The 27,465-nt window shown below is 39.5% G+C and overlaps 4 protein-coding genes across 5 annotated transcripts in view; 2 read left to right on the forward strand and 2 right to left on the reverse strand.

Moving 5' to 3' along the window:
• The window catches only part of psme4b (proteasome activator subunit 4b), a 94,528-nt gene extending 73,218 nt beyond the window's left edge, over positions 1 to 21,310 (reverse strand). Inside the window, exons 1-7 of the mRNA XM_057825439.1 lie at positions 20,704 to 21,310; positions 10,777 to 10,929; positions 10,481 to 10,702; positions 10,278 to 10,410; positions 9,949 to 10,155; positions 9,725 to 9,869; positions 4,727 to 4,878 (exon numbers count right to left, since the gene is read on the reverse strand). Coding sequence (XP_057681422.1) covers positions 4,727 to 4,878; positions 9,725 to 9,772 — 200 coding nt within the window. The 5' untranslated portion in view covers positions 9,773 to 9,869; positions 9,949 to 10,155; positions 10,278 to 10,410; ... (1 more) ...; positions 10,777 to 10,929; positions 20,704 to 21,310. The remainder of the gene's footprint in view (positions 1 to 4,726; positions 4,879 to 9,724; positions 9,870 to 9,948; positions 10,156 to 10,277; positions 10,411 to 10,480; positions 10,703 to 10,776; positions 10,930 to 20,703) is intronic.
• LOC130909228 (thrombospondin-2-like) lies at positions 8,808 to 18,700 on the forward strand. Its single transcript, XM_057825446.1, has 16 exons — positions 8,808 to 8,988; positions 9,479 to 9,649; positions 9,722 to 9,895; positions 10,044 to 10,174; positions 10,303 to 10,437; positions 10,518 to 10,736; positions 10,805 to 10,912; positions 11,030 to 11,189; positions 12,495 to 12,613; positions 12,717 to 12,951; positions 13,017 to 13,244; positions 14,414 to 14,544; positions 14,872 to 15,012; positions 15,083 to 15,180; positions 17,886 to 18,025; positions 18,099 to 18,700. Exons 1-16 carry the CDS (start codon positions 8,808 to 8,810, stop codon positions 18,104 to 18,106), a joined length of 2,379 nt encoding a protein of 792 aa, XP_057681429.1. The 3' UTR covers positions 18,107 to 18,700.
• Positions 20,747 to 27,114, forward strand: LOC130909226 (potassium channel subfamily K member 1-like). The gene is made up of 3 exons (XM_057825444.1): positions 20,747 to 21,171; positions 22,884 to 23,288; positions 24,620 to 27,114. The coding sequence occupies exons 1-3, from the start codon at positions 20,835 to 20,837 to the stop codon at positions 24,883 to 24,885; spliced, it is 1,008 nt and encodes a 335-aa protein (XP_057681427.1). The 5' UTR covers positions 20,747 to 20,834; the 3' UTR covers positions 24,886 to 27,114.
• The window catches only part of entpd1 (ectonucleoside triphosphate diphosphohydrolase 1), a 30,051-nt gene continuing 29,693 nt past the window's right edge, over positions 27,108 to 27,465 (reverse strand). For both annotated transcript variants that reach the window (XM_057825440.1, XM_057825441.1), the window contains exon 10: positions 27,108 to 27,410. In XM_057825440.1, the coding sequence (XP_057681423.1) occupies positions 27,204 to 27,410 (207 nt within the window). In that variant the 3' untranslated portion in view covers positions 27,108 to 27,203. The remainder of the gene's footprint in view (positions 27,411 to 27,465) is intronic.

Here is a 27,465-nt window from a genome sequence, read left to right on the forward strand (position 1 = left end):
TATGGGCATTTAATGTTCTTTTGAAAGTGCAATCTTAGTAAGCCTTTGCTTCACACCTTCTAAAATTTATTCTGCACTGCATCAAATTTCCCTGATCAGATTACTCGATTATTCGAACTAACTAGTTGATAGATTAATCGACTATTAAAACAATTGATGGCTGCAGCCCTACTTGTTTTTGCGACAGCTAATGTAAAAACACCTTTTATATGGAGTTCATCGGAGGGCAAAAGTGGAAGGTGATAGGGGCCGTTTACATGGTGACGCTGTGACATAAAGACTGACTGATTGTCTTGCGGAATGGCCTCGCCTTTACGCGGTGACTGCGAAAATGGAAGGCGAAGACGCAAACTTTTGATTCCGGCCTTCGAAGCGGAACGATTTGATTGTGGAGATTGCTCCGCAACTAATGAATGGAACGCTCTCGCTCCATTGACGTCAGCACTCGCACACGTCACTTTGAGCAAAAATGATGGAACATCGGCTTTACTGTTTCTAGAATATTTTTAATTTAAATATATTTTATGTACGCATTTTTGTGCCTTTTCAAGCAAAAGAAAAAAAACACTTGGACATCATTGCTTCAAGTGTGCGGGAATCTTGTCTTCCGGGCAGAGGAGGTTGCTGTCAAGGAAGTGCATCATTGGCTGCAATGCCCCCTATGGCCTACCATGAATACTACATCGTTTTCACGCGGAATTGCAACTTCATTCGAATGGAGACGGAACCAAGACGGAACCATGTAAATGCAAACATGAAATGTGTCGTATTCTCGACGCGTCACCATGTAAATGGCCCCTTAGTCTTTGCCAAGTCAATCCCCAGATTTAAACCCAACAGAGAATGCAATTTTCTTGCTAAAGACTTGGAGCGAATAAGCCTGAAAAACTATTTTATCGGTTGTCCTTGACGCCAATTCCAGTTGGTTGGTGGAAAGTCAGGTGACCAGAAAACAAAGCGTATTCAGCTATCATTGTTGATGTGAGGTTATTTTTCCAATGTAAACAATTCAATACAATGCAAACAATAGCAATGCACTCATACTATACGCAATGATCCGTCCTACCATCTGTTTCTCTCTCACATGTCTCCATCTACCTCCCTCTCTCCTCTCACTGGAACAAACACCATGACAACTTCGGTTTGAACTCACAGAGCTGTTCACCCTTCTCATTTAGTGCGGACTCATACTTTTTTTTCGAGCAAATAAGCAAGGGATTTATATGCCAAGAGTGATGATGGGCTTTCAAAGGCTGCTCCTTTTCGTGGCGGCCGTGTATGCAGGTAACGCACCTTGACACGCACCACTCACTTCATCATTCATGAAAGGCATTCATTTAGTAATGTTTAATAGTGTACAATTAAAGTGGGTTGAGTTTAGCTAGAACAGGGGGATCACATGGGCATATATTACCACAGTAGTAAACATACGATTACTGTTAATATTTAATTACGTGTTAGTCAGTTATGTTCTACACACGTGGGGAAAAACTGATACGTTGAGAAAGCTATTAGTTAAAAACAAAAAATGGAACAAAATGTATGCGCTTAAATCACTTCTATTGCACGTGCTTGATGTCGATCACATAAATATATGTATAATATGATTTTAAACTTACATTTCTCATTAAATAGTCATGAAAAAAATAAGCACCTCGTTTTCTTCAATTTCTTAGTCATTTTGCCACAGAAGAGGCTTCATTACTAACAATACGAAAACATGTCATGCTTAAAGCTGTTTTTAGCAGTGCAAGAATTAAAGTAATTTTACTCATAGGAAAAAAACTAGATATTAGAACTTCAATTTAACTTTTTAGGCTTTATGTTGTGCTCTATGTTAAAACAAATACTGTTAGTTGTATGTACCGGTTTAAAATGAACAACAAACTGAAGAAACAATAGTGGTATAGTTATGTTTTTATGATTGTATAATAACCTGGCAGTAACATATGTACAGTAAGTGGCTAAAAAGGCGGCCCAAACATTGGAGTCAAAAGGTTTGTTACATACGATACATTTATTCCATTACAATTACTTGAGTAACTATTTGGAAAAAAATGTACTTTTAACAGTAGTTTTATAAAGCCATACTTTTTACTTTTACTTGAGTAGATTTCTGAAGAAGAAACGCTACTTTGTGCAACACTTTTTCCTGTATAGTCTACATATTATTAGATTTTATCTTTTTTTTGCCAGCTATACCAAAAGTAGGTCTAACAGTTTCACCAATGAGACGTCGCAAAAATAATCATATGACTCCATTATACCAATCAAACTCAAGCTTGCCGTTCGATGATCATGCTGGTCTATTCAATTACGAGGCCTCTTTAAAGCAACATAAAAAAAAAAAAGATAAAGTACTTGACAGCGCCGTCAACACGACTCGAAAGCGCGGATTTTAATCTCTCTCCCATTTTTTATTTGGCACTGATTGACCACAGAAAACCAGAGATACAGTATGATCCTTTTAATTTCATAATAGGAACTATGAAGGAACTACCGGTGTTCACTGTTCAACTATTCAAACATGGAACTATTTTCTCCACTAGAGGGCACACAAGCTTTTTGGACAAATGATGCTTCATTTCTGTAATTTTTTTTCTGGCCGGAATTCAATGATTTATTTTTTTGGTATTTAATTGGCTTAATGTGGTTATGAAATGGGTTATTGTACAGTGTAATATATAGATTTTATTAACAGACTCATGGTCCAAGCCACAACCACACAGCACAAGGAATGGCTCAAACAAAACTAAAAACAAAATAACAATATTAGGAGGTAAACTACAGCGATACAAAACTAAGTCACCTAGTGTGTAGAACTCTGAAAAATGTTTGTCAGGCCCAGAACAATCACAATATACAGTGCCTTGCAAAAGTATTTGGCCCCCTTGAATCTTGCAACCTTTCGCCACATTTCAGGCTTCAAACATAAAGATATGAAATTTAATTTTTTTGTCAAGAATCAACAACAAGTGGGACACAATCGTGAAGTGGAACAACATTTATTGGATAATTTAAACTTTAACAAATAAAAAACTGAGAAGTGGGGCGTGCAATATTATTCGGCCCCTTTACTTTCAGTGCAGCAAACTCACTCCTGAAGTTCAGTGAGGATCTCTGAATGATCCAATGTTGTCCTAAATGACCGATGATGATAAATAGAATCCACCTGTGTGTAATCAAGTCTCCCTATAAATGCACCTGCTCTGTGATAGTCTCAGGGTTCTGTTTAAAGTGCAGAGAGCATTATGAAAACCAAGGAACACACCAGGCAGGTCCGAGATACTGTTGTGGAGAAGTTTAAAGCCGGATTTGAATACAAAAAGATTTCCCAAGCTTTAAACATCTCAAGGAGCACTGTGCAAGCCATCATATTGAAATGGAAGGAGCATCAGACCACTGCAAATCTACCAAGACCCGGCCGTCCTTCCAAACTTTCTTCTCAAACAAGGAGAAAACTGATCAGAGATGCAGCCAAGAGGCCCATGATCACTCTGGATGGACTGCAGAGATCTACAGCTGAGGTGGGAGAGTCTGTCCATAGGACAACAATCAGTCGTACACTGCACAAATCTGGCCTTTATGGAAGAGTGGCAAGAAGAAAGCCATTCCTCAAAGATATCCATAAAAAGTCCCGTTTAAAGTTTGCTACAAGCCACCTGGGAGACACACCAAACATGTGGAAGAAGGTGCTCTGGTCAGATGAAACCAAAATTTGAACTTTTTGGCCACAATTCAAACTGATATGTTTGGCATAAAAGCAACACAGCTCATCACCCTGAACACACCATCCCCACTGTCAAACATGGTGGTGGCAGCATCATGGTTTGGGCCTGATTTTCTTCAGCAGGGACAGGGAAGATGGTTAAAATTGACGGGAAGATGGATGCAGCCAAATACAGGAACATTCTGGAAGAAAACCTGTTGGTATCTGCACAAGACCTGAGACTGGGACGGAGATTTATCTTCCAACAGGACAATGATCCAAAACAAAGCCAAATCTACAATGGAATGGTTCAAAAATAAACGTATCCAGGTGTTAGAATGGCCAAGTCAATGTCCAGACCTGAATCCAATCGAGAATCTGTGGAAAGAGCTGAAGACTGCTGTTCACAAACTCTCCATCCAACCTCACTGAGCTCGAGCTGTTTTGCAAGGAAAAATGGGCAAGAATGTCAGTCTCTCGATGTACAAAACTGATAGAAACATACCCCAAGCGACTTGCAGCTGTAACTGGAGCAAAAGGTGGCGCTACAAAGTATTAACGCAAGGGGGCCGAATAATATTGCACGCCCCACTTTTCAGTTTATTTGTTAAAAAAGTTTAAATTATCCGATAAATTTTGTTCCACTTCACGATTGTGTCCCACTTGTTGTTGATTCTTGACAAAAAATTAAAATTTTATATCTTTATGTTTGAAGCCTGAAATGTGGCGAAAGGTTGCAAGGTTCAAGGGGCCTGAATACTTTTGCAAGGCACTATATATATTAAACAGGCCATATAGACAACTTTGTGTTGTCCGTTGTTTCAAAAAATAAATAAATAAATAAATAAATCATAAGCAGTTACTCACAATTTTACTCATTCCTTAACTATTCTTTTTACCAAATTCTTTTTGACTTGTACTTGAGTATATTTTTTGGATGACTACTTTTACCTGACTTATATTATTTTGAAGTAACGCCATTCTTACTTGAGTAAACTTTTTGGCTACTCCACCCACCTTTGGTTTTGCCACATACTTCTGCAGGGGCGCATAACGCCAATGTTGTCAACGTGACCTCGACGGTGTGTCGTCACCCATGCCAGGAACTGGTGCAGCTGCACGCAGACATCCGCGACATGAGACTGGTCACCGGAAATCTTCTCGAAGAACTGGACAGAGTGGTGAGATGTAAAATTTTTAATACATTTTTTTTTTTTTAGAGTTAAAAGAAAACTGCTTTGGTTGTTCATTGTACTTTGAAAGAAGTATTTGAAAAAGTGACATTTTAGTCGAAAAAATGCTAATTGGAAACATAAAAATGCCCACTACTAACATCTCTGTCAGTCTCAGCTGACGTAAAACTGAGGTTTATGTGGCCGAAAGCGAAAGCGGCACAAATGGAACAAGTATTAACATCATCCATGTTGGCACAAAAGCACTCAGCAATGGGTGTAAGCGGCAGACATTTTAAAGTAGGCTCAAGAATAGCGACAGTGTTTCGTTGCAGACCGCAAATCCCTTCGTAACTTGATGCTACATTTATGCTTTTCATTGAAACTGCGATTTTGTCTTTTCAGGTCAGAGAAAATGAAGAGATGCGCCTAACTTTGGCCGGACTCGGTGGCATGAGCATAGACGGGAACGAGATTTCGTGCGTGCAGGATGGACGGGTGTATTCGCATGGCGAAGACTGGGACATGGACAGCTGCACTTCCTGTACCTGCCAGGTTTGGAGTGGGAGGGTTGGCAGTAAATGCTCTGTTCGGGAACATAGTTCACAGTATTGGAAACAGCTTTAACACTAATAACGCCCCGCTAACTTCGTGTCCAGAACATCTGTTACATGCTATCTTTTTACTGTACAGCACTTATCCTTGCGTTGGACTTGATTATGTCTGTCATGACCTCATTCCTCAATGTAACATCTGGCAAAACAGTGGAAACAATATTGTCCCATGTTTGATTGTATTGGTGTAGTACGGCCAGGTGCTGTGTCATCAGGCGTCGTGTTCTCCCGTGTCCTGCATTAATCCGTCCTTTACAGAGGGGGAGTGCTGCCCTGTCTGTCTTGGTGAGTCAACGTTTACCAGGAAAAGGTCTACAATTGCATGACTAAACGGTTCTCTATACTGTCATGTTCCCTTGCAACTCGATTAGTAGAGGAAACTGGCGACCAGCACTTAGAATTGCTTCTATTGCAGAACCCATTTTAAACTTCTTAAGAACACAACCAGAATATTCCACTTTAAAAAAAATCCCGTAAAACAAAACCAGAGCATTCCATAAACGATAAAGAATCAAGATACAAGAACCAGAATCTTCCATAAACAGAAATCAGAACCTCATCTGAATGAAACCATAACTCGCGCTACACTGAAATATAGCAAAAATCTTCCAAGAACCAGAACCACTCCAATCAAAAGGAAAACTTCCTATAAGAGCCCGAAAATCCTCCAAAAGAGAACTATAACCTCTCACAAGAGGCAACCAGAACCTCAACCTCCCTTAAATGGAATCAAACCTCTCTCTAAAATGAACCAGAAGCATAGGCGGAGTTTGACTTTTGGGGCAGAGGGGTCAAAACATGTTGATGACCCCGAAACACAATGTCTGCAATAAAATTAACTTACAAGAATATTTATAATAAGTTGACAATGAGCGTTTTTTTATTTCCCATCATTCTTGAGGGGAATTCTGAATCAGGCTGCTTAGGCAATACTTTTCGCCAAGATCGTCATCCATTGAATATGGTACGCCTGCCGGTGTCATGCCAGTGTAGTTACTCCAGTCAAAAATTGTATCCCCTGGGCGGAGCCATATGGAGGTAGATTTGTGTTATTATTCAATCCAAAAAAAAAAAAAACAAAAAAAAAAAATCAATCAAAATATATATTTTCAATCCATAAAAAGTCGCTTCAATAAAAATAAAAATGTTTGAATGCAAAAATAAATTTTGAAACTCAAAAAAATGCATGTCAAAGCCTTTTTTTTAATTGAATTTCTATTTTTTTAAGTTTTTTTTCATTGAAGCAACTTTGATTGAAGTAATGTTGATTTGTGTTTGGGCCACATTTTGGCGAGGACGTTTTTGTCTTTATTATTCAATCAAAAAAAAAAGTTGCTTAAAAAAATATTTTTTCAAAAAGAAAAATCACTTCAATAAAAAAAAAAAAAAAAAAAGAAAAGTTTCAATCATAGAAAACGTTTTTAAATGCGAAAAAATATTTTAGATTAAAAAATTTGCATTTTAACACTTAATTTTTCATTGAAAAAGTTTTCTTTGATTGAAGCAATCCTTTTGTGTTTGGGCCATTTATGGATAGGACATTTTTGTCTAAATCATTCAATCCCCCAAAAAGTTGCTTCAACCAAAAAAAAAACAAAAAAAAACTTTTTCAATCAAAGAAAAAAACATTTTAGCGAGGACGTTTTTGTCTTTATTATTCAATCAAAAAAATAAGTTGCTTAAAAAATATATATATGTATTTCAAAAAGAAAAATCACTTCAATCAAAAAAAGAAAATTTTCAATCATAGAAAATGTTTTTAAATGCGAAAAAATATTTGAGATTAAAAAATATGCATTTTAACACTTAATTTTTCATTGAAAAGTTTTCTTTGATTGAAGCAATCCTTTTTGTGTTTGCGCCATTTATGGATAGGACATTTTCGTCTAAATCATTCAATCCTCCAAAAAGTTGCTTCAACCAAAAAAAAAAAAAAAACATTTTCAATCAAAGAAAAAAATCTTTTGAAAAATAAAATTGCCCTCCGCTAATTTTTTGGGGGAAAATTTAATGCAAAGCCGATGACCATATAAGGTGCTCGTCACATGATTTGTTCGAAAAATAATTTTGACCCATTATAAGAAATTTTTTTTTTCATTTCATTAATTTTTGTTGCAGTTTTATTGCTTTGCAACTTATATACGTATATATTAGGGCTGTCAAACGATTAAAATTTTTAATCGAGTTAATTACAGCTTAAAAAATTAATCGTAATTAATCGCAATTAATCGCAATTCAAACCATCTATAAACTATGCCATATTTTTCTGTAAACTATATATATATTCTGTAAAATAAATTGTTGGAATGGAAAGATAAGACAAGACGGATATATACATTCAACATACGGTACATAAGGACTGTGTTTATTATAACAATAAATCAAGATGGCATTAACATTAACATTTTGTTAAAGTGATCCATGGATAGAAAGACTTGTAGTTCTTAAAAGATAAATGTTAGAACAAGTTATAGAAATGTTATATTAAAACCCCTCTTAATGTTTTCGTTTTAATAAAATTTGTAAAATTTTCAATCAAAAAATAAACTAGTAGCCCGCCATTGTTGATGTAAATAATGACTTACACAATGCTCATGGGTGCTGAAGCCTATAAAATCAGTCTCACCCAAGCGCCAGCAGAGGGCGGCAAAACTCCATAAAACAATTAACAGGTGGGCATTTCACTCTACTGTCATTTAAATCTGTCTGAGCGGGACATGTGCGTTAATTGCGTCAAATATTTTAACGCGATTAATTAAAAATAATAATTAACGCCCGTTAACGCGATAATTTTGACAACCCTAATATATATATATATATATATATATATATATAGGAAAGTCAATTTCATGCAAGGACACTTTTTGGCCACCAGGGGGGGCCTGCCCCCCCTTAAAATCCGCTTATGACCAGAAGCTTACCTAAGAGAATCAGACCATTTCTTTAAATAGAACCAATCATTTAAAACTTTAAACTTCCATGAAAAGAGAACCGCTTCCCTAAGAAAAAGCCAGAATCTCCTAAGAAAAAGATGCCAAAATAAAATCAGAACCACCCCCTAAGATGAACAAGAACTTCCTTGATGTGAATGCCAGATCTCTCACAAAAAAGAACCTCCTGTGAACAAAATCAGAACACATCCACAAAAAAACTCTAGGAACTTCTATAAACTGAGCCAGAACCTCAGAATGATACATTTTGTACCGATCGAGTTTAATACTGTTAAAGTCAATTGCGGTTTGCCTGAATCACCACATACATGAAACCAGACTACGAATGTAAAGCGATCCCTTGAAAACGTGATTTTCCTTCATGTCTGTCCATGTTTTTCAAGACCAAGAAGACGGCTGGTCCCGGTGGTCTGAGTGGACTGAATGCTCATCTACCTGCGGTCCTGGCGCCGCCCGCCGTGGCCGCTCGTGCAACGCTGCGTCCTGTCCCGGGCCGTCGCTTCAAACCCGCGGCTGCACGCTGAGAAAGTGCGAAAGCGACTGTACGTAAACCGTGACATTCTTTGACTTTTGTTTATTTGATTTCTACTTTGATTGAATGCACACGTGCGCTCCAAGGACGCGGCTTCTGCCAGCGCTACACGTGAGAGGATCGACTTCACTCAAAACGCATTTGAGAGATGATGATCCTAATTGAAACCATGTTTCTGCTCTCCGACTACATACGTGCGGCGAGGATGTGATGTCTGGAGAATTCTGCAGCTTTCAGGAAACCGCATTCAAGACTTGTTAGGAAGACGTCAAACTTTGCAGTCATGCTCTGCACGCACACTATGACGCGACTTTAAATCTTTGGCAATTTGGCGTCATCCATCTATTGAGTACATGTGGTTCAAATTTTGGAGGAATCGGACAAGATCGGTTACGTTCCTTTTTGATGGATTCCTGGAAATATACTAATTGTATCTAAAATAGCTAAAACACCTCAAGGGTAAGTGTTTCAGAGACAACATCAAAATGTTTGATTTTTAGCACGTGCCAACGGGAGCTGGAGTCTTTGGTCGCCTTGGTCACCATGCACGACCACGTGCGGAATCGGTAACATCACACGTATCCGACTCTGTGATCGTCAACCAGCAAGAAAGGGAGGTTGCACAGGCACCGACGTGGAGACAAAACCTTGCAACAATACACCCTGCCCAGGTGAGGAACATGATAAGATCTTATTTTCTGGTACTGTATGATGGTGATGTTTTTTTGCGTCTGTGCGTGTAGTACCAGGAGGCTGGACCTCATGGTCTGAGTGGGGCCTATGCTCAAAGTCATGCGGGGGTGGCCTTTTGAGTCGCGAGAGGAAGTGTTTGAACCCTTCACCGCAATTTGGCGGGAGCTTTTGTGGTGGAGAGGCTATGGACTACGAAACCTGCAATAAACAACCTTGTCCTTTAGGTGCACAAATCTTACAATCATTAAATACTGTTGTTTTACATTCCAACTCTCACCTCTGAACGAGTGCTTTTCACATTCACATGACATCATGGTATGCCCCAGGGCTCATGTTTCATCCCACTTTGACTTTTGTCTTGTATGTTTTCAGACCCATGTCTCCTGTCATCACCGTGCTTTCCAGGGGTGCAATGCACATCCAGTAGTGACGGCTCCTGGCAATGCGGCCAGTGTCCTTTGGGTTCCCACGGCAATGGCACTCACTGTGAAGACGACAATGAGGTCATGCAGTTTAGAATGTTCACATAGAAAGCCTTTATCTGATTCATGGAGAATCAAGGCTTAGTTAACCCTAAAATTTAGACGGGAAATAAAAACGGCTGACCTCCTATGTCTGTTTTGGTGTGCAGTGCGAAGTGAAGGGAGTGTGTGTTACAGGGTGTGTGAACACAGACCCCGGTTTCCATTGTCTACCCTGTCCTCCTCGATACAAAGGCACCCAGCTCTTTGGTCTCGGCCTAAAAGAAGCCCAAACAAATCAGCAGGCATGTGTATTTAACCTCTGTAGATTGTTTCTCCTAGGTGAACCTAAAATCTTGATGCTGCTGCCCCGCTTCGGTCGTAGGTGTGTACACCATACAATCCGTGCAAAGACAAGACGCACGCCTGCCACAAGTACGCCGACTGTTTCTACTCCGGTCTGGCGTCGGAGGTCTTGTACAAATGCGTATGCGCAGTTGGCTTTGCGGGTGATGGCTTTCTCTGCGGAGAAGATGCCGATCTGGACGGATGGCCCAACAACAGACTGACCTGCAAAAGGAACGGAACATATCATTGTCAAATGGTGAGCAAAAAAAAAAAAAAACACAATAAGAGTAAAAAACCTGGGATCCAACTACCGCTTGGCTACAGGACAACTGCCCCTCGGTGCCAAACTCTGGACAAGAGGACCTGGACATGGACGGGCAAGGTGACGCTTGTGATCCAGATGACGACAATGACGACATTGTTGATGAACAGGTTTCTTAGACTCTTTACTGGGATGAGGAACACAACATAACAAAAAGACTAACAATTTTAGAGATTGATAATGACGTAGTAATGACAAGGGAATGCTAACGAGAACACTATTTCCAGGACAATTGCCCCCTTGTGTACAACCCTCGACAGTTTGACACTGACCAGGACGGAATCGGGGACCGCTGTGACAACTGTCCCTTTGAAAGCAACTCACTTCAGACGGACACTGATGGCGACGGTGAAGGAGATGCCTGCAGCATTGACATTGATGGAGATGGTAGGACTTTTTAGCATTGAGGGGAGATAAAATAAGAGTTTTAGCCTGGTTAAAGCCTGAGTTATGCTCCTGCGTTGCGGTGACGGCGAAGTGACTACGGCGTCAATGAGCATTCGATAGTTCTGCGGTGAGGGAACGCTTTGCTCTGTAATTCACCGCTAAGCCACTAGAGAGGTGTGGCGTTATGTTTGTACGGTTTTGGGGCATGCTTGTTGACTTCCACTAGTCTAGTTTAACGGAGAAAAAAAATAATGCAAGATGGAACGCTTGAATGTAAATCTTGAGCTCATCAACATTGAATAAATGTTGATCATACAAATGTTGAGGGGCAGGCGATGCAGAAGACTGTTTCAAGGTGGTCTGGTTGACCTTTGATGCCGCACAGTGTTCTAGACTCGGGTGGAAACAGCTACCTGCGGTGGCTCGCTTCAAACTGGCTCTGAGCACTGCATCCAAGGTCTGCAAAGCCCTCCAGCCCGATTTGTTTGCAGTGTCCTACAACCAGCCAGTGGGAAGCCACAGCAGATTTCTGGCGTCTATGCAACTTCCCAAACTGCGGTGGAAGCCTTGATGTTAACGTTATCATAAAAAGCACAGAGGCACTCTCAATCAGTGATGATGTATCGTGTGTGAATTGTCTGTTATTGAAAATTAAAGATCAAAACAACTCTTTTGACACCAATCCTGTGCTTTATTCTTCATATACTTGAAGTGCGACATGTAAATAAGTCACAGACTCACAGCAAACATTGAAGCGCACAAACCAAAAATATGACATAAACTGATAAAAAGCTGGCAGTTTTTGGCCGACTGGGTCACCGCTTCGTGTGGCCACTCGATTCCGAACATGTCTCGGTGGTTCTTCCATTTCTTTAAATTCAATCGCTGACCTTACCATTTGGCAAACTTTATGAAGTCTTCACGAGACTTGCTCTTCGATGATACTCCCGTCGGCTTGGTCCATTTTTGCGTGTAGAAAAATAATGTTTTACAATGGCGGTGATTTCGTGCTGAACCGGAAACAACAGTCTGAGCGAACCAATCACAGTCTATTTCCAGCTCGTCATATGCGTTAACGTGACGCTAGGGTTTGAAAAATCAATAGGACCGCGTCAGGCTACGGCGCAGGGTCGTAAATGGGGTCTTCCTTGACGCCGCAGGTCTGACGCAGAAGTATAACTCTGCCTTTAGTGTCTCTAAATAGGATTTAAACCAGAGGCAAATTTTAAATATTCAGTTTTAATTGGGGTTAGTGCTTCAAGCCTTGATTGGGATTCTCTTAAAAGGATATGTATCCCCTTGCAGAGGTTCCAAATGATCGAGACAACTGCGCTTTGGTCTACAATACTGAGCAGAGAGACACAGATCTGGACGGTGTAGGGGACCAGTGTGACAATTGCCCCCTTTTACACAATCCATTGCAGGTAAGTTGCTAACGCAGGACAGTATTGGAGTCAAGAACAGATTTAATAATGCCAAGATAGAAAAAATTAACTACGTTCCCTGGCGTCCGCATGCATTTTGCAGTTAGACTCAGACAACGACTTGGTGGGGGACCTGTGCGACAACAACGAGGACATAGACGAAGATGGAGTCCAGAACTCTATGGACAACTGCCCATACGTCGCCAACAGCAACCAGATCGACCACGACCGGGACGGCAAAGGTGACGCCTGCGACCATGATGACGATAATGACGGTGTACCAGACGACAGAGACAACTGCAGGCTGGTGGCCAACAAGGATCAATTGGACACTGATGGTAAATTGGTCGCAAATACAATTTTGTCTTTAAATATGATGAAGTCATTCTCAATTGCCTGTCAGGTGACGGCAGCGGAGACGCCTGCTTCGACGACTTTGACAACGACAGCATTCCCGATGCCCAAGATCCCTGTCCGCTCAACCGCGACATCAAGTCGACGGACTTCCGCAAGTTTCAGGTGGTTCTGCTGGACCCTAAAGGCACCACTCAGTCAGACCCGCTGTGGGTGATCCGCAGCCAAGGCACTGAGCTGCTGCAGACCACCAACTCAGACCCCGGCATCGCTCTGGGTAGGCCTCATAGGCGGAGTTTGACTTTTCGGGCAGGGTGGGCACAAAATGTTGAGGACCCCGAAATGCAGTGTCAGCAATTAAATTAACTTACAAGAAAATTTATAATAATAAGTTGACAATGAGCCTTTTTTTCGTTTCCCATCATTCTTGAGGGGAATTCTAAATCAGGCTGCTTAGGCAATACTTTTCGCCAAGATAGTCATCCATTGAATATGGTATGCCCGCCGGTGTCGTGCCAATGTAGTTACCCCAGTCAAAAATTGTATCCCCTGGGCGGAGCCATGAGGAGGTAGATTTTTGTCATTATTCAATTAAAAAAAAAGCTGCTTCAATAAAAATATATTTTTTCAACCCCAAAAAAAGTCCCTTCAAACAAAAACAAAAAAAAAAAAATGTGAATGCAAAAATAAATTTGAAACTCAAAAAAATGCATGTGAAAGCTATTTTTTTTTTTTTTTTTTTTTAATTGAAGTAATGTGGATTTGTGTCTGGGCCACATTTTGGCTAGGACGTTTTTGTCTTTTTTATTCATTCAAAAAGTCGCTTCAAAAAAATACATATTTTCAAAAAGAAAAAAAAAATCAAGAAAATTTTCAATCAAAAAAACGTTTTTGAACGCGAAAAAATATTGGGGATTGAAAAATTTGCATTTGAACACTTAATTTTTCATTGAAAAAGTTTTCTTTGATTGAAGCAATCTCTTGTGCTTGGGCCATATTATGGGTAGGACATTTGTGTCTAAATCATTCGATTCCCAAAAAAGTTGCTTCAATCAAAAATATATATGAATATATATACTGTATTTTTTCATTCAAAGAAAAAAATGAAATGATTATCAATGAAATTGCACTTCCTTTTTTTTTTTTTTTTAAATTATATGCAAAGCAAATGACCGTCTAAGGTGCTAGTCACGATATATTTAAAAAATAATTTTGAGGCATTATAAAAAAAAATTTATTTTTTTTTAAAATGTCATTCATTTTTGTTGCAGTTTTATTGCTTTACAACTTTTATATATACAGTATATATGAAAGTCAATTTCATGCAATGATACTTTTTGGCCACCGGGGGGGCTGCCCCCCCCTTAAAATCCGCTTATGGTAGGCCTAGCCTTACACCATCAAATAACTTAAATCATTCTAATAATGCGAATAACGTTTGAACAGGGTATGACAAGTTCAACGCAGTGGACTTCAGCGTGACTTTTTACGTGAACACAAACCGGGACGATGACTACGCCGGCATAGTCTTTGCCTACCAGTCCAGTCGACGCTTCTACGTTGTCATGTGGAAACAGGTATGAAGCTTTAAAAAAAGTTTTTCCTAATGACATTTATACATTGAAACATTTTCACGAAATCCAATTACTAATGTTAAGTTGGACAGGTTACATTTGTTGCTAGGTAGAATTCGTAGAGAACCATCCGTTTTGCCCCAAAATTCAATAAGAAAAAATGATAACTTCGTCAATCATTTTGATAATTCTTTACAGACTTTGAATTCATTGGTTGCCATTGACGGCAATAGACATCCAAATGAATTGGACGTTTCTACCCGTCCATGACAACAATACCAATTTGAGTCCTCAGTCCACTAAATCTCTCTGATTTGCTTGTGAGAAAAGGTTTCTCAGGCCTACTGGGAAAAGAAGCCCTCCAAGGCTTTCGGCACCGCAGGGGTCTCCATTAAACTGGTCAACTCCAGCACAGGACCAGGAGAATATCTGCGCAACGCCCTGTGGCACACCGGGAATACCCGCAATCAGGCAACGAGTCTTATAAAAACCTTTTCATGATTATTGTGAACAGTAATCACATGTAATTTTCTTATGTCAGGTCCGAACACTCTGGCACGATCCCAACAAAATAGGCTGGAAGGACTTCACGGCCTACCGCATGCATCTCATCCACAGACCCAAAACGGGTTTCATCAGGTATAGGCGCTAAAATGTGAGAGTGATTAACAAAACATCCTTGAAAGTAAACAAGAGATGTGACATGAGAATGCAGTACAGGATATGTAATGGAGCCAAGCTTGCGTTACTTGGCCGCTTTTGCTTCATATTTTCCCGGTGAGCTGTCCAAGTGTAATCTTCAAGCCCATTTATTAGCAGACTGTTGCAAAAGATGCACAAAAGACAGCTGCCTTGCCCTACAAGACAAGATGATGTTGTGGGGTTTTTAATTTGAAGGACACACTCTTTTATGCTTGTGCTCTCAACAAAGCACTGTGATGCATTTATTTCATTTGACAACATCCTCACTTGCAAGGATAAATGCCACAAAGAAAAAGACCTTCAGCCCAAAAATGCTACAGGTTTCATAATAAAAACATTCCAAATTTTTTGAAAAATGACACTCAATTACAGACCATATAGATATATATATATTTTTTTTAATCAAACTCTTATTATCAAGTCAAAATGACAATTCAGTTTACTGAAAGCATAAAAATATGAAAACAATTCTTTATCAGCTGTATAACTATTGTTGAAAATAGCATTGCCTTAATGTTGTGCTTAATTATATTGTTATGTCCCCCCCGCCCCAGAAGACGTAAACATTTCGCACCCCCCCCAAACTGAAGGACATAACGCGTTCGTGTCGCTAAACCAATAAATACACTAAATTTAGTTGCTATTGCCACTTCTGGGAGATGATTGGATGAAACTTTACTCATCGAAATCAAATCATGAGGTTTAGCATGCCCTCTTGTCTATTTTGGCTCTTTGAAAATGGCTGAGACGAAACGTAACTTCTAAAAGGCAAACGTCAAAGATAACCAATAAAAGCATGAAATATCCCCGACCCCAAAAAAATTGCACTTCGTTCTGGTGTTTGAGTAAAAATCAGCGAAGATTTTTCTTTTGCCCAGCAGAAAAAATGTGAGTCTGAGGGGGTTAAAGCTCATCAATTTCCCTGAATACACTCAAGACCATTCGATACGGAAAAAATAAAAATAATAATAAATTCAAATTGATTAGCAACATTAACTCGTAAGGACATTATGCCAAACAATTTGACCGAAAAAACAAAAATTGATAGAACAAAAATGACATTGTCATTGGACAGAGGGACAGTTTTCATTTTTGCTGCAGACAGTATCGGCTCCTTTGCTATAATGGGTTATTTTCCACTGAGCAACATGGTATGCCACCTTATACAGTAAAGTGGTACCTCTACATACAAAGTTAATTCATTCCAGGACTTTGTAAGTCGAAATGGTCGTATGTCAAGTAGGGTTTTGCCATAGGAATACATTACAATTCCATTAATTCATTCCACAGCCCAAAAACCTACACTAAATCCTTGATAAATACTACAAATGGCAATTACTCATAGCAAAAATAATTATAAATAAAAATCGGAATCATAGAATAATAATTCCTGTAATAATGTCACGAATCGGGTTCTAATGTGGCGGACGTTTTTTGCTGTACCTGAAAGCACCGCGTGGCTGACGTGTCAGAGAGGGAGCGGTGAGCTTACTTGAGTTTTCAATGTTTTCTTGAAAACACTGTCAACTGCGGTAGGCGTTTTGTGTTGGATAGGTTGTGAAATAAATTCTAAAAAACGTGACGAAGCTGGCAACATCTTTGGCGATGTTGCCACAATAATAATTGTCACCTTAACTTATAAAGACTGGCAAACGGTGGTCGGAGGAAGACCGTGGAGATCTACTATTGAGCCAGTTCGCGGATAAGCACCCCGTGCCCTTATTTCTCTATAATTTGAATCTTTATTTAGAATGTAAGCGTCACCTTTTTCCTTGTTTCACCACCTGTAATTACCTTTTTGAAAACTGTTGATTTCTCACACAAGAAAATCTGCTGTGCGTTCGCCTGCGGTGCTGTCATGTTCACCGTATTTCGAGCATGTCGTCGGATGTAGGAACAAATGGAGAGTCAAATTTTACATTGGATGTCAAAAAGATCGGGTGTTGAAGCGATCGTATATCGAGGTACCACTATATTATGCTAAAAGTGCTCGCTGATTTACTGTTGTAACACTGTCAAAGCGGGACGATTGTTTGCAATATTCGGCACGCAAAAAAAAAAAAAAAAAAAAAAAAAAAAAACAAGCGGTTTACCAATGTGATTGAGGTCCAATGTCTTTAAGTGACGTCTTAATTGATTTGGCTTCCAGTTGTCCGCTGCAAACATTTTTAGACTCAGTAAACAGACCGGTCTTTCCCCGTCTCCCACTGTATTAAAAGTCAAAGCCAAAAGTTAAATGTTATAAATACTTCGTCATATTTCCTCGTTTTAGCTCTTCATATCTCCAGTGCTCTTTGCTGTGTGCTCGTTTCGTACAAAAATACTGCGCAGACTCCCCCTTCGGTTTCCCCACAGCTTTATCATAAATAATTTAATCAGTTCATATTTGTACTATAAAATGCACTTTTCTAATTGAGTTAACATTTTTGTGAATGCCTAAATTTTATACATTTGAAATTTGAAAAATATCCAATAGATGTTTTTGATTAAAAATATTTTAGTGAATCTACCAATTTTAGCGTACACAAAATATATATATTTTTAAGATTGGATAGGAAACATCCCCGATAAAGAGGAAATCTGGGAGGTGAACCATTATTTTTGGGCATAAAACATGTCTAAACCATGCTTTCCTCTGGCAGGGTGGTCGTGTATGAGGGCAGGGAAATTCTGTCGGACTCGGGCGCGGTGTACGACCACACGCTGGCCGGCGGACGACTGGGAATGTTCGTCTTCTCTCAGGAACACGTGCTTTTCTCTGACCTCAGATACGAATGCAGAGGTAAAAAAATAATAATCCTGCAACTCCTCTTGATGACTAATATCCATCTGATCTTTCACTTCTATATCCTCAGATAACTAACAAGTTGGACAGGCAAGAAAATCAAGAGAACCAGCCAGGGCAAATCAATTTTTCTAGACAATATTTTTTCAAAGCAATTCGCTGATTCCTTTAACTTCCAAGTCATTTGCTCTTTACTGAAGCTTGTAAATAGTTATTTATTGCCACTCGTATATGGAACTATTGCGTTCTGTGGCAACTGTTACCATGACAACGTGGCCGACACTGCCATCAAGTGGTCACTATGTTGCAAAATAAACTTTAGTTTTACTTGTTCAAACCCCTCGGATTGTGCACATTAAATTTTGCTGTGGCCGTTTATATGCATATAAATGATATTGTGTAAAATGCCATTTTTGATTTTAATATATAAATTACATGGGGGAAAAATTACTTCAATTTTTAAACTAAAAGATGGTTTGTCACAGAACAAAATTAAAAACCAAAGGTTTATCAATGTCCATGTCACAAGGTGGCATCAAAACCTGTCTCAGCGAAACTCTTCAACTTACGTCAACGCAGTTCCTTAACACAATGATGCCAATAGATGGGGGAAGAGCAGAATGTCATTTTTTTTGTAGTACTGGAATGTAACAAAGTGTTTCACCATGTACTTTAACGAAGTAAAAATACTTTGTTACTGCTTTAAGTACATTTTTGTGTATTTGTACTTGAGTACAAATATGAAGTGGTACTTTTCACCCCACTACTTTTTATATTGTTGCCTGCGTTAAACGTTATTTTTGTATTTTTTTTCATCCCCTCATTGTGACTTGATAGTTTCATTTTCATGCCTCCGGCGCATTGATAAGCCCCGCACAACTACTGTATACCACAAATGAGCACTAGAGGAAGCAACACAACATGAGTACAAGCAAGATTAGGCAGGTGAACAAGATATTGACCAATAAAACCAAAAGTTCAGATGGGTGCTGCACACTCTTGTAGAGTAAGTGGCGGTATGCACCTGATAGTTGCTTGCAATCACCCATTAAAATAAATTTAGGAGTTTTTTTTAGCTTTATAAGCTTCTGTTTGCAGTGCAGTCAATTTTATTGCTTGGTTTTTTTTGTGTGTGTGTTTTTTTTCATCCAGCAGTTTTAAAAAAACTGAGCAGTCAATGAATATCCTGGTTCTTTCTTTGAATACCTATTCAGATCAGGGCCGGCCCAGCCTATATGCAGACTGTGCAGCTGCTTAGGGCCCCTGACCACTAGGGGGCCCCCAATCTGGCAATTGTTTAATTTATATTCTATTTTTATTATTATCTATTATATTTTACTTTGCTTTATTTGACTTTTGTGAGTTTTGATACTTGATTACAAACTTAAAAAACTAAAAGTTCTTAACTTTTCTTTCCTCTTTTAGAAAAAGGTTCAACGCTATCTACTGTAAGTACTGACAATCATTTGGGGTGAGAAGTTTGAAGTATGCAGTGCAACAAAATCTGATTAATATGGGTTGGATTGCATGTATGAGTTTCACAGTACACTGTGACGAAATGGTGGGCCAAAAATATGGGCCCCTTTGCATTATTTTGCTTAGGGCCCCCAAATGGCCTGGGCCGGCCCTGATTCAGATCTCTGTATGCATCCAAAGGTCAACAGTATAAATGGCCTGGACGTACTTTTAAAAAAAAAAAAAATGTTGACTATACTGGAGTGATCATGGAATGATTATAGAATAGGAATACTTGCGCTCACGTCATGTTTTTGCACCATTTTGCTGCACTTTTCACAAATTTAAAAAAAAAAAAAAAAAAAAAAAAAGATTACTCAAGCAGATTGTTTTTTTCTTGATTTTTGGGATCAATAACTAAGCCGTTGACCTCGGTCAGTGGTTTTGATAGTGGGGCCAGTGAGCTACTTTACTATATTGTCTACCCCTGGTATGTATGTATTGTACAGTATGTATGCATGTATATTAACAAAAATATATATACACATATATTAAATTTTTGCAATGGGAGAAAATACTTTATCTTTTTAAGCAAGTATTTTTGTACTTTTGAGTCAATTTTTTCTTAGATACTTGTACGTAATTTTTTGCACCTGAATGTGTACTTAAAATATTAAAATTTACCTAATTTTTTGCACCTGAATGTATACTTTAAATATTAAAATTTACATATTTTTTTGCACCTGAATGTGTACTTTAAATATTAAAAGAAAAAAAAAGTGAGGACAGGAACTTCAGCCACCAGTTTTTATGTAGGTAGAGGAAATATGTCAATTCACAAAATCCAATCTTGCACTTTACATTATTAATTTGTGTAAATTGGTTCTGATCGGTCAGATTAAGTGATGCTGAATAACGTTCAGTCTCTTATGGGACACTTATGGTATGTCACAGTGGTTTGTGAAGAAAAAAAAAAAAGGTTACATTTCGACACAAAAGTTCTGTGTCTGGCCATTGTTGTGGTTCATCACCAGAACCAGTTTAGCCTGTTCAAGTGGGTTGCGCAAGCATTCTTGTGCCACCTGTCATTCCCAATTGCTGATTTATAAACGTAATTTTACGAAAATTTACCAGTTCTAAGCAATGAGCATTAAACTATTAGTTTTAAAGTCACGTTTATGTTTGACATTTGAGCAAATTTGCAGTGTTAAAACAATCACCTGGGCAGGTGAGTGACGTCACCACTTCCTCTCTGGTGATATGACGAACCAGGAAGAAGTCATCATTAAAGCCAGTTGCATTGTTCTCATTTTCCCCAAAGTGCCTTCTTCCTCTTCCCATTCTCGGCGTTATGGGGGGCGTCTGCGCCCGTTTCGCCGAGCGCAACCGGGCCACGCTCAACTTCGCACTGCTGGTGGTCGGTTACGCCGCCTACTTGTTGGTCGGCGCCGGCATCTTCTCTGCCGTCGAGCTGCCCTACGAGGTCCGGCTCCGCAGCAAGCTGGAAGCCAGCCACCGGGACTTCTTGGCCAACAACACCTGCGTGTCGGACGACAGCCTCCGCGAGATCCTCACGCGGGCGCTGGAGGCCAACAATTACGGCGTGTCTGTGCTGCGTAAGAGCAGCCGTCGTAACTGGGACTTCGTGTCGTCTCTCTTCTTCACCAGCACCGTGCTGACCACCACAGGTGAGGTCAGTTAACGCTAATGTGGCGCCACTTCCGGAAAATGGACGTCAAGTCTGTTTAAGACTCCTTAAGACAGTAAATAAAAAAATAAATATCTAAATAGTTATTTAACTTGAACATTGACCATTCATTTAAACTAGGGTGACCATATTTTGATTTCCAAAAAGGAGGACACTCAGCCCGGCCTCAAGATACTTGAATTTTACTCAAAGTTCACTCAAAGATGTCTATATCACTTTAATATATTTAAAGTGTGCCCTCTCACTCTGGATGGGAAAATGCAGTTTGAAAATAAAAAACAATAAATAATAATAACTAAAATGTAATATATATATAAAATGCAGACCCATGGAAATGTAGTCCAGTCAATAATACACATACACACAATAGGCTATGTGCCAAGTGCCAACTAAACATTTTTATAAATTACTATCACGACAATTGTCCTTGACAAATTGTTATTCCCATTCAAATGATATTCTTATTCAATGTTCTAGATTGCACACAAACAATAACCGAAGTAAACTGACAAACTATTCAACCAGCATGTTTCTAAACGTAGCAGTTAAAAACTACGTTTCCCATAATGCCTAGTATGGTTTAGCTTACTGATAGCTAGCTGAGGCAAAAATCAAACTTTGCTAGAAAAGTTTACAATCATCGGCAGCGCAACAATGCGACACCAAATGGTATTTTACAGTCAAAGCTCCGAAAGAAGTCAACAGTTGCCATTATTTACGTATTTATCGTTAAAAGCTTAACAACTGGGCAGGCGTTGTGGCAAAATTGTCAACCCAGCAGATGGCGGTAATGCCTCATGATAGGGGTAAACTGCCAAAAAAAACAAGAACTACTCCTTCCCTCCCTTCTAGTAGGAGCCATGTCAACTGCTGCCACCCAGCAGCCGGAGGGATTCTCTTCAAATTGGTCCCGTGAAAAACCATAAAAACCGGACATTTTTATGAATTTATAAAACCCGCCCGGATGACGAGGATACTACGTGAAAGTAGGACTTGTCTGGGCAAAAGAGGATGTTTGGTCACCCTAATTTAAGCTGAGGCCGGGGTAACTTAATTCTCATGCTTCACTGCCATTGATGGCCCAAGACGTCCAATCCAGTGGCGGAACAAATGTGAACATGCCCAGGTGCGTAGAGCATAAACGGGACCCCCGAGTGGACAGTCCAACGGGGGTGCGTAAGTGGACAATTATTCGCAGGCCCCTCAAGACAATCGTTCCGTTTATGTGTGTGTGCAAGTGGAAATTTTATTGCGGGCCCGTCCAGACAACCGACTGGCAGAGATATTTTAACAGTTAAACACTACAGTATTACAGCTCCGTGCATCAGCTTACCTTTCTGTTTGACCCTCTTCTCGTCCAACCACGCCCACTTTATGCCTGTAAACTGCCCCAATAAGAAGTCTTACCCTCAGCACCCCTCTAAAGCACTGTCACACATACCTGAACACTGTTAAAATCCCCCCCCCCAGGGTGTGTAAACTTTTTTTCATTCGAATTCACAATACAGTACTTGTTTCGGAATAAAAATGAGGTTAGGAAAGTCCAAAACACTCTTGTGCTCCAATAACGTCAGCAAGCAAGACGTTTTGCATTGCTTTACAACTTGATCAACGAGTGAAATGAATGAGTGACGTAGGCCGTCTTTGTAGTAAGCAGTTCACTAAAGTTCACAGTGTTGTGTTTTTCTGCAGGTTACGGCCACACAGTCCCCCTGTCAGACGAAGGAAAAGCCTTCTGCATTTTCTACTCCTTAGTGGGCATCCCCCTCACCCTCTTCTTCCTCTCGGCTGTGGTGCAGCGCATCATGTTGGCGGTCACCCGCCGCCCCCTCGCCTACTTCCCGCATCGGTGGGCCGTGTCTAAGGCCAAATTCGCCTTGATCCACGCGGTGGTCCTTGCCGTCGCAGTCACTATTGTTATCTTCTTCATCCCGGCGTGCATCTTCTTCACCATGGAGCGGGATTGGAACTTCCTGGAGTCCATCTACTTCTGTTTCATCTCCTTGACCACCATCGGGCTCGGAGATTACGTCCCGGGAGAAACTCACGGCACGGAGGATAACCCTCATCGGCAGCTTTATAAGCTGTTCATTACTTGTGAGTAAATTTGTTGAAACCTTGGCTGAATAAACTGTTGACATACTAGTATTTCATATAAAATAGTACTTTGGCGGCATCTGGTGGCATTTCAGTGCTATTTCAACAGAAATGTGTTTAGTTTTCTGTATTGGGAATCTGAAAGTTGACCTAACTTGTTTATTTTTGTGCTCTACCGCCTCTTATTGAACCTTTTTAAAGCAAGCGTTCGCATATATTTATCAGTTTTATAACCCTTCTATGATGAATTTGATTTATATTGCTGTTAATGACAGCTAGTGTTTTATTACACATGCATACGGCGGAAAACACTCAGGTAACTTGAAGTTCCGCTCTGAGACCCTCAATTTGGCCAAATTTCAAAATTGTCTGATATGCATGTGTGATACATCAATTTTCCAGGGGAAGAAAAATTTTTAACAGAAGGGCATTTTAAAAAAAAAAAAAAGTTTTTTAAACAGCAAAACCCTATCTGGAGGTGAGAGCATGTGAAAGGAGAATTACAGACGCCATGACTTTAACGAGATATTATCGCATACTTATCTTGTTTCGATTCAAAAACTCCATGTAGCATGTATCACTGAGTGTCAAGACACAGCTGTGAATGGCCACAGCTGGATTTTTGGGGGATTTTATGGGTTAAACATGGTAATATAACAAGGGTCGCGATGCAGAAATCGCTGACATCAAGGAGTGGTCGAGATGTTCTTTTTCATATATTTACCTTTTTAAACGGTTTTTTTTCCATTTTTCTTTGTTTGGATCGATTATTTATCATCTAACATATTGGAGAAAATGCGACAGTAACAAAAAAAATATAATTAAGCGATAGTTATAGGTAGATATCTGACTTTTTTACAGACGCCATTTTTTCATTGCGATGTCATGTGTTTAAAGGTTTATAATATGCGAGTAAATAATTTTTTTAAGTCGTTTTTTTTTTTTGTTTTTTTTTTAAACATCAATTAATGATTCTAGGCTAAAAATGACAGACATTTTGAATAATAAATAGAATTAATTACCTTTGATTTATGGCTGGGTTGAAACAAAAGCGGTTGCGCGACGTCTGTAAAGGGGGGTTTCCAGGGTAAAACGGACAAATTAAAAATAATTCGGGGGCTTCATGCGCCACGAATCTGCTATGGCAGCATATAAACATAGTGTTTTATCAAACACAATAGTTCTTTTAGCTTAGAATACAACAGTTTCATTTAAAGCAGAGTGCAAGAGCAGAAACTGCTTTTTCAGTTTTGTCTGTTTTCCGCCATACATCTGCTAACTACCCTAACACTTAACATTTCCCATTCAAATCTGTATTATTTTTGTTTCAGTGTACCTGCTTCTGGGTCTAGTGTGCATTCTGGTGCTCATGGAGACATGCGTAGAGCTGCCGCACATGAAGCGCCTACGCCAACAATTCTACCATGACAGCCTCCCACGGGAATTGGAAGCAGAGACCGCCAACATCATCGAGCGAGAACATCCCACAGATATGTCTGAGCACGTCATCCCGTCCGTGTCGGAGCGGGCCGAAACGTCGCGGGACAGCGCGGCGCCGTACACGCCGGCGACAGTCTTTAATGGGAAACTCAACTAAAGCGACTTAAAATGGCCAGCAGCTGGGAGGAGTAAATGTGATTAATGGACTTTTCTGTGGGTTGGTTTGATAGCACAGTGGCATTGATTTGTAGGCGGTAACCCAAGCACACATTTTATACAGACTGCACATGTGAGAGTGCCTTTGACGATCATGAGGATTTGGTGTCAAGGCGCTCTTGGGATCTCTGAACAAAAGTGCTTTGAGATATGAATGATCTGACTTGAGTTTTTTGAGATCCAAGCCATTTTCTTTTGCTTATATCCTTTACCCTCTGAGAGAAAAAAACCCCTAAATTTACTCCAATTTACCTAATTATTTGCAGTAGTTATTAATAATTAATTTGTGTCTGCATTACTGTATTATACTGCCCCCGGTGGTCAGGAAAGCTATTTCCCTTATTAAACACATTAGTACATAGATTTTTGTTACTGGGTTTTTTGGAGGCAGAGAAGCTGGAAGAAATATGTACCATAGTTTTCGGACTACAAGCCGCTACTTTTTTCCCTCATTTTGAATCCTGCGGTTTATACTCCAGTGCGACTTATTTGCTAAATTATTTGGGTTCATAGGTAACACTTTATTTGACAGCGGCGTCATAAGACAGTCATAATTATGACATGACACTATCGTGGACACTATCTGATACTGACTGATGTCATTAAGTGTCATCCGGCAAATTATGTCACCAACACTCCATTTATGTCCAGCTGGGATCTTATACATCTATTCAAAAGTGAGATAATTTGCCGGATGACACAAAACGACGTCTGTCATAAGCATTCATTAATGCTCATGGCAGTGTCATGTCATAATTATGATGGTCTGATGACAGTTTTATGGCACCACTGTCAAATAAAGTGTTACCAAATACCAGAGCTAGCAATTAATGAAACAACCGGAAAAGTAACTGAAGAAATATTGGCACAGAACATGAATTTTGATTGTTATTTACATCCATAGTGGTGTAATGCATGCTAGGAGGCATGCTGGATGACAACAGTATTGACAGCAGATGGCAGCAGAGGGACTGTCTCCCCTAAGGGAGCAGTGATGGCCAAATGAATCATCTTGAAGCAATCATGGGGGTTCATTTGGTCTTATGATGCCGTTGTCAGATAAATTGTTACCGGTTAATATCTTTCGGTGTAAATATCCCATAATACAGTGAGGAGAGCTGCATCTTATCGTCCGGTGCAAATAAATCAGCAAACAAGCTACCAATTAATGAAACAACTGGAAGAGTAACTGAAGAAATAATTAGCACAGAACATGAATTTTGTTATTTACATCCATAGTGCTGTAATGCATACTAGGAGGCATGTTGGATGACAACAGTATTGACAGCAGAGGTTGACTCTCCACTAAGGGAGCAGTGATGACCAAATGAATCATCTAGAAGCAATCATGGGGGTTCATTTGGTCTTATGATGCCTTTGTCAGATAAATCGTTACCGGTTAATATCTTTTGGTGTAAATATCCCATAATACAGTGAGGACATTTGCATCTTATCGTCCAGTGTGGCTTATCTTTGACCAAATGCCGTTTTGTGTCAAATTTGGTGGGTGACTGCTTATAATCAGGTGCGCCTTATAGTCCGAAAAATACGGTATTTGCATTCATTTCAATGGGGACATGATGTTCTTTGAAGTTTTTTTTTTTTTTTTTTTTTTTTCTTTTTTTTTTTGCACTCTTTCAGTGTCACCGACGAAAGATAATCTAATGGTATCTAATGAGTTATTTTGATGTTTAAAAAATTAATCAGGATTATAAGTTTATTTAAAGAAAAAAAAAAGTCATTTTATTCCATTTTGGAATATGGCAGCAAACCGTCCAAAGTTACAGTAGGTGTAAATGTGGTAAAAGCAAAGCACTTTCAATTGTTTTTTATTTTTTCTGTTCTCCCTTGTCAGAACATTCCCCGCAGATAAGAGCCAAGTGTGGGAATACTAAGGAAGGGCTGCTAAGTTTTCACTTCCTGTTAAAAAGGAAGTTTGACTTCATATCTAAAAACACCTATGCGCCTGATTTTTGCCAAACAAAACGACATTAGTTGTAATAAATATCTGTTACATTAATACAAAACTTTTCCTGTCGTTGTAAAGGCAACTATTTCCATGTGCAATAAGGGTTTTACCACTAGAGAGCAGCATTTTATGCTTTAAATTTGCTATGACTGGTTTAAAAAAAATAAAGAATCCAATTTTTTAACCAACCATCATAAAATGTAGTCTATTTTATTCTTACAACCTTATATGAACATCACATTTTTACACTCAGACCAACAGTCCATTCGACACACTCACTTCGTGTCTGTCTATACGATTTGCGGCTGCTTGGTGCATCCAGGCCTGAAGGCGCATACGGCGAGCAAGAGGAGGAACAACAGTAAAGCAGCCATGATGGTGACAACAGCCACGTAGCTGCCGTATGGCAGCGGCGGCGCGTCTGGGGCCTCGGCGGGAATCATGTTGGTCAGGTTCAACATGTAGCCCAGAGTCCAACCAGCGTCGCTGCCTTTAATCTGGAAAGGCACAGTAAAAAAAAAAAAAAAAAAATACACCAGGACAAATGAGAAA

The sequence above is a fragment of the Corythoichthys intestinalis genome, chromosome 21, assembly GCF_030265065.1.
Source record: "Corythoichthys intestinalis isolate RoL2023-P3 chromosome 21, ASM3026506v1, whole genome shotgun sequence".
Taxonomy (NCBI): Eukaryota; Metazoa; Chordata; class Actinopteri; order Syngnathiformes; family Syngnathidae; genus Corythoichthys; species Corythoichthys intestinalis.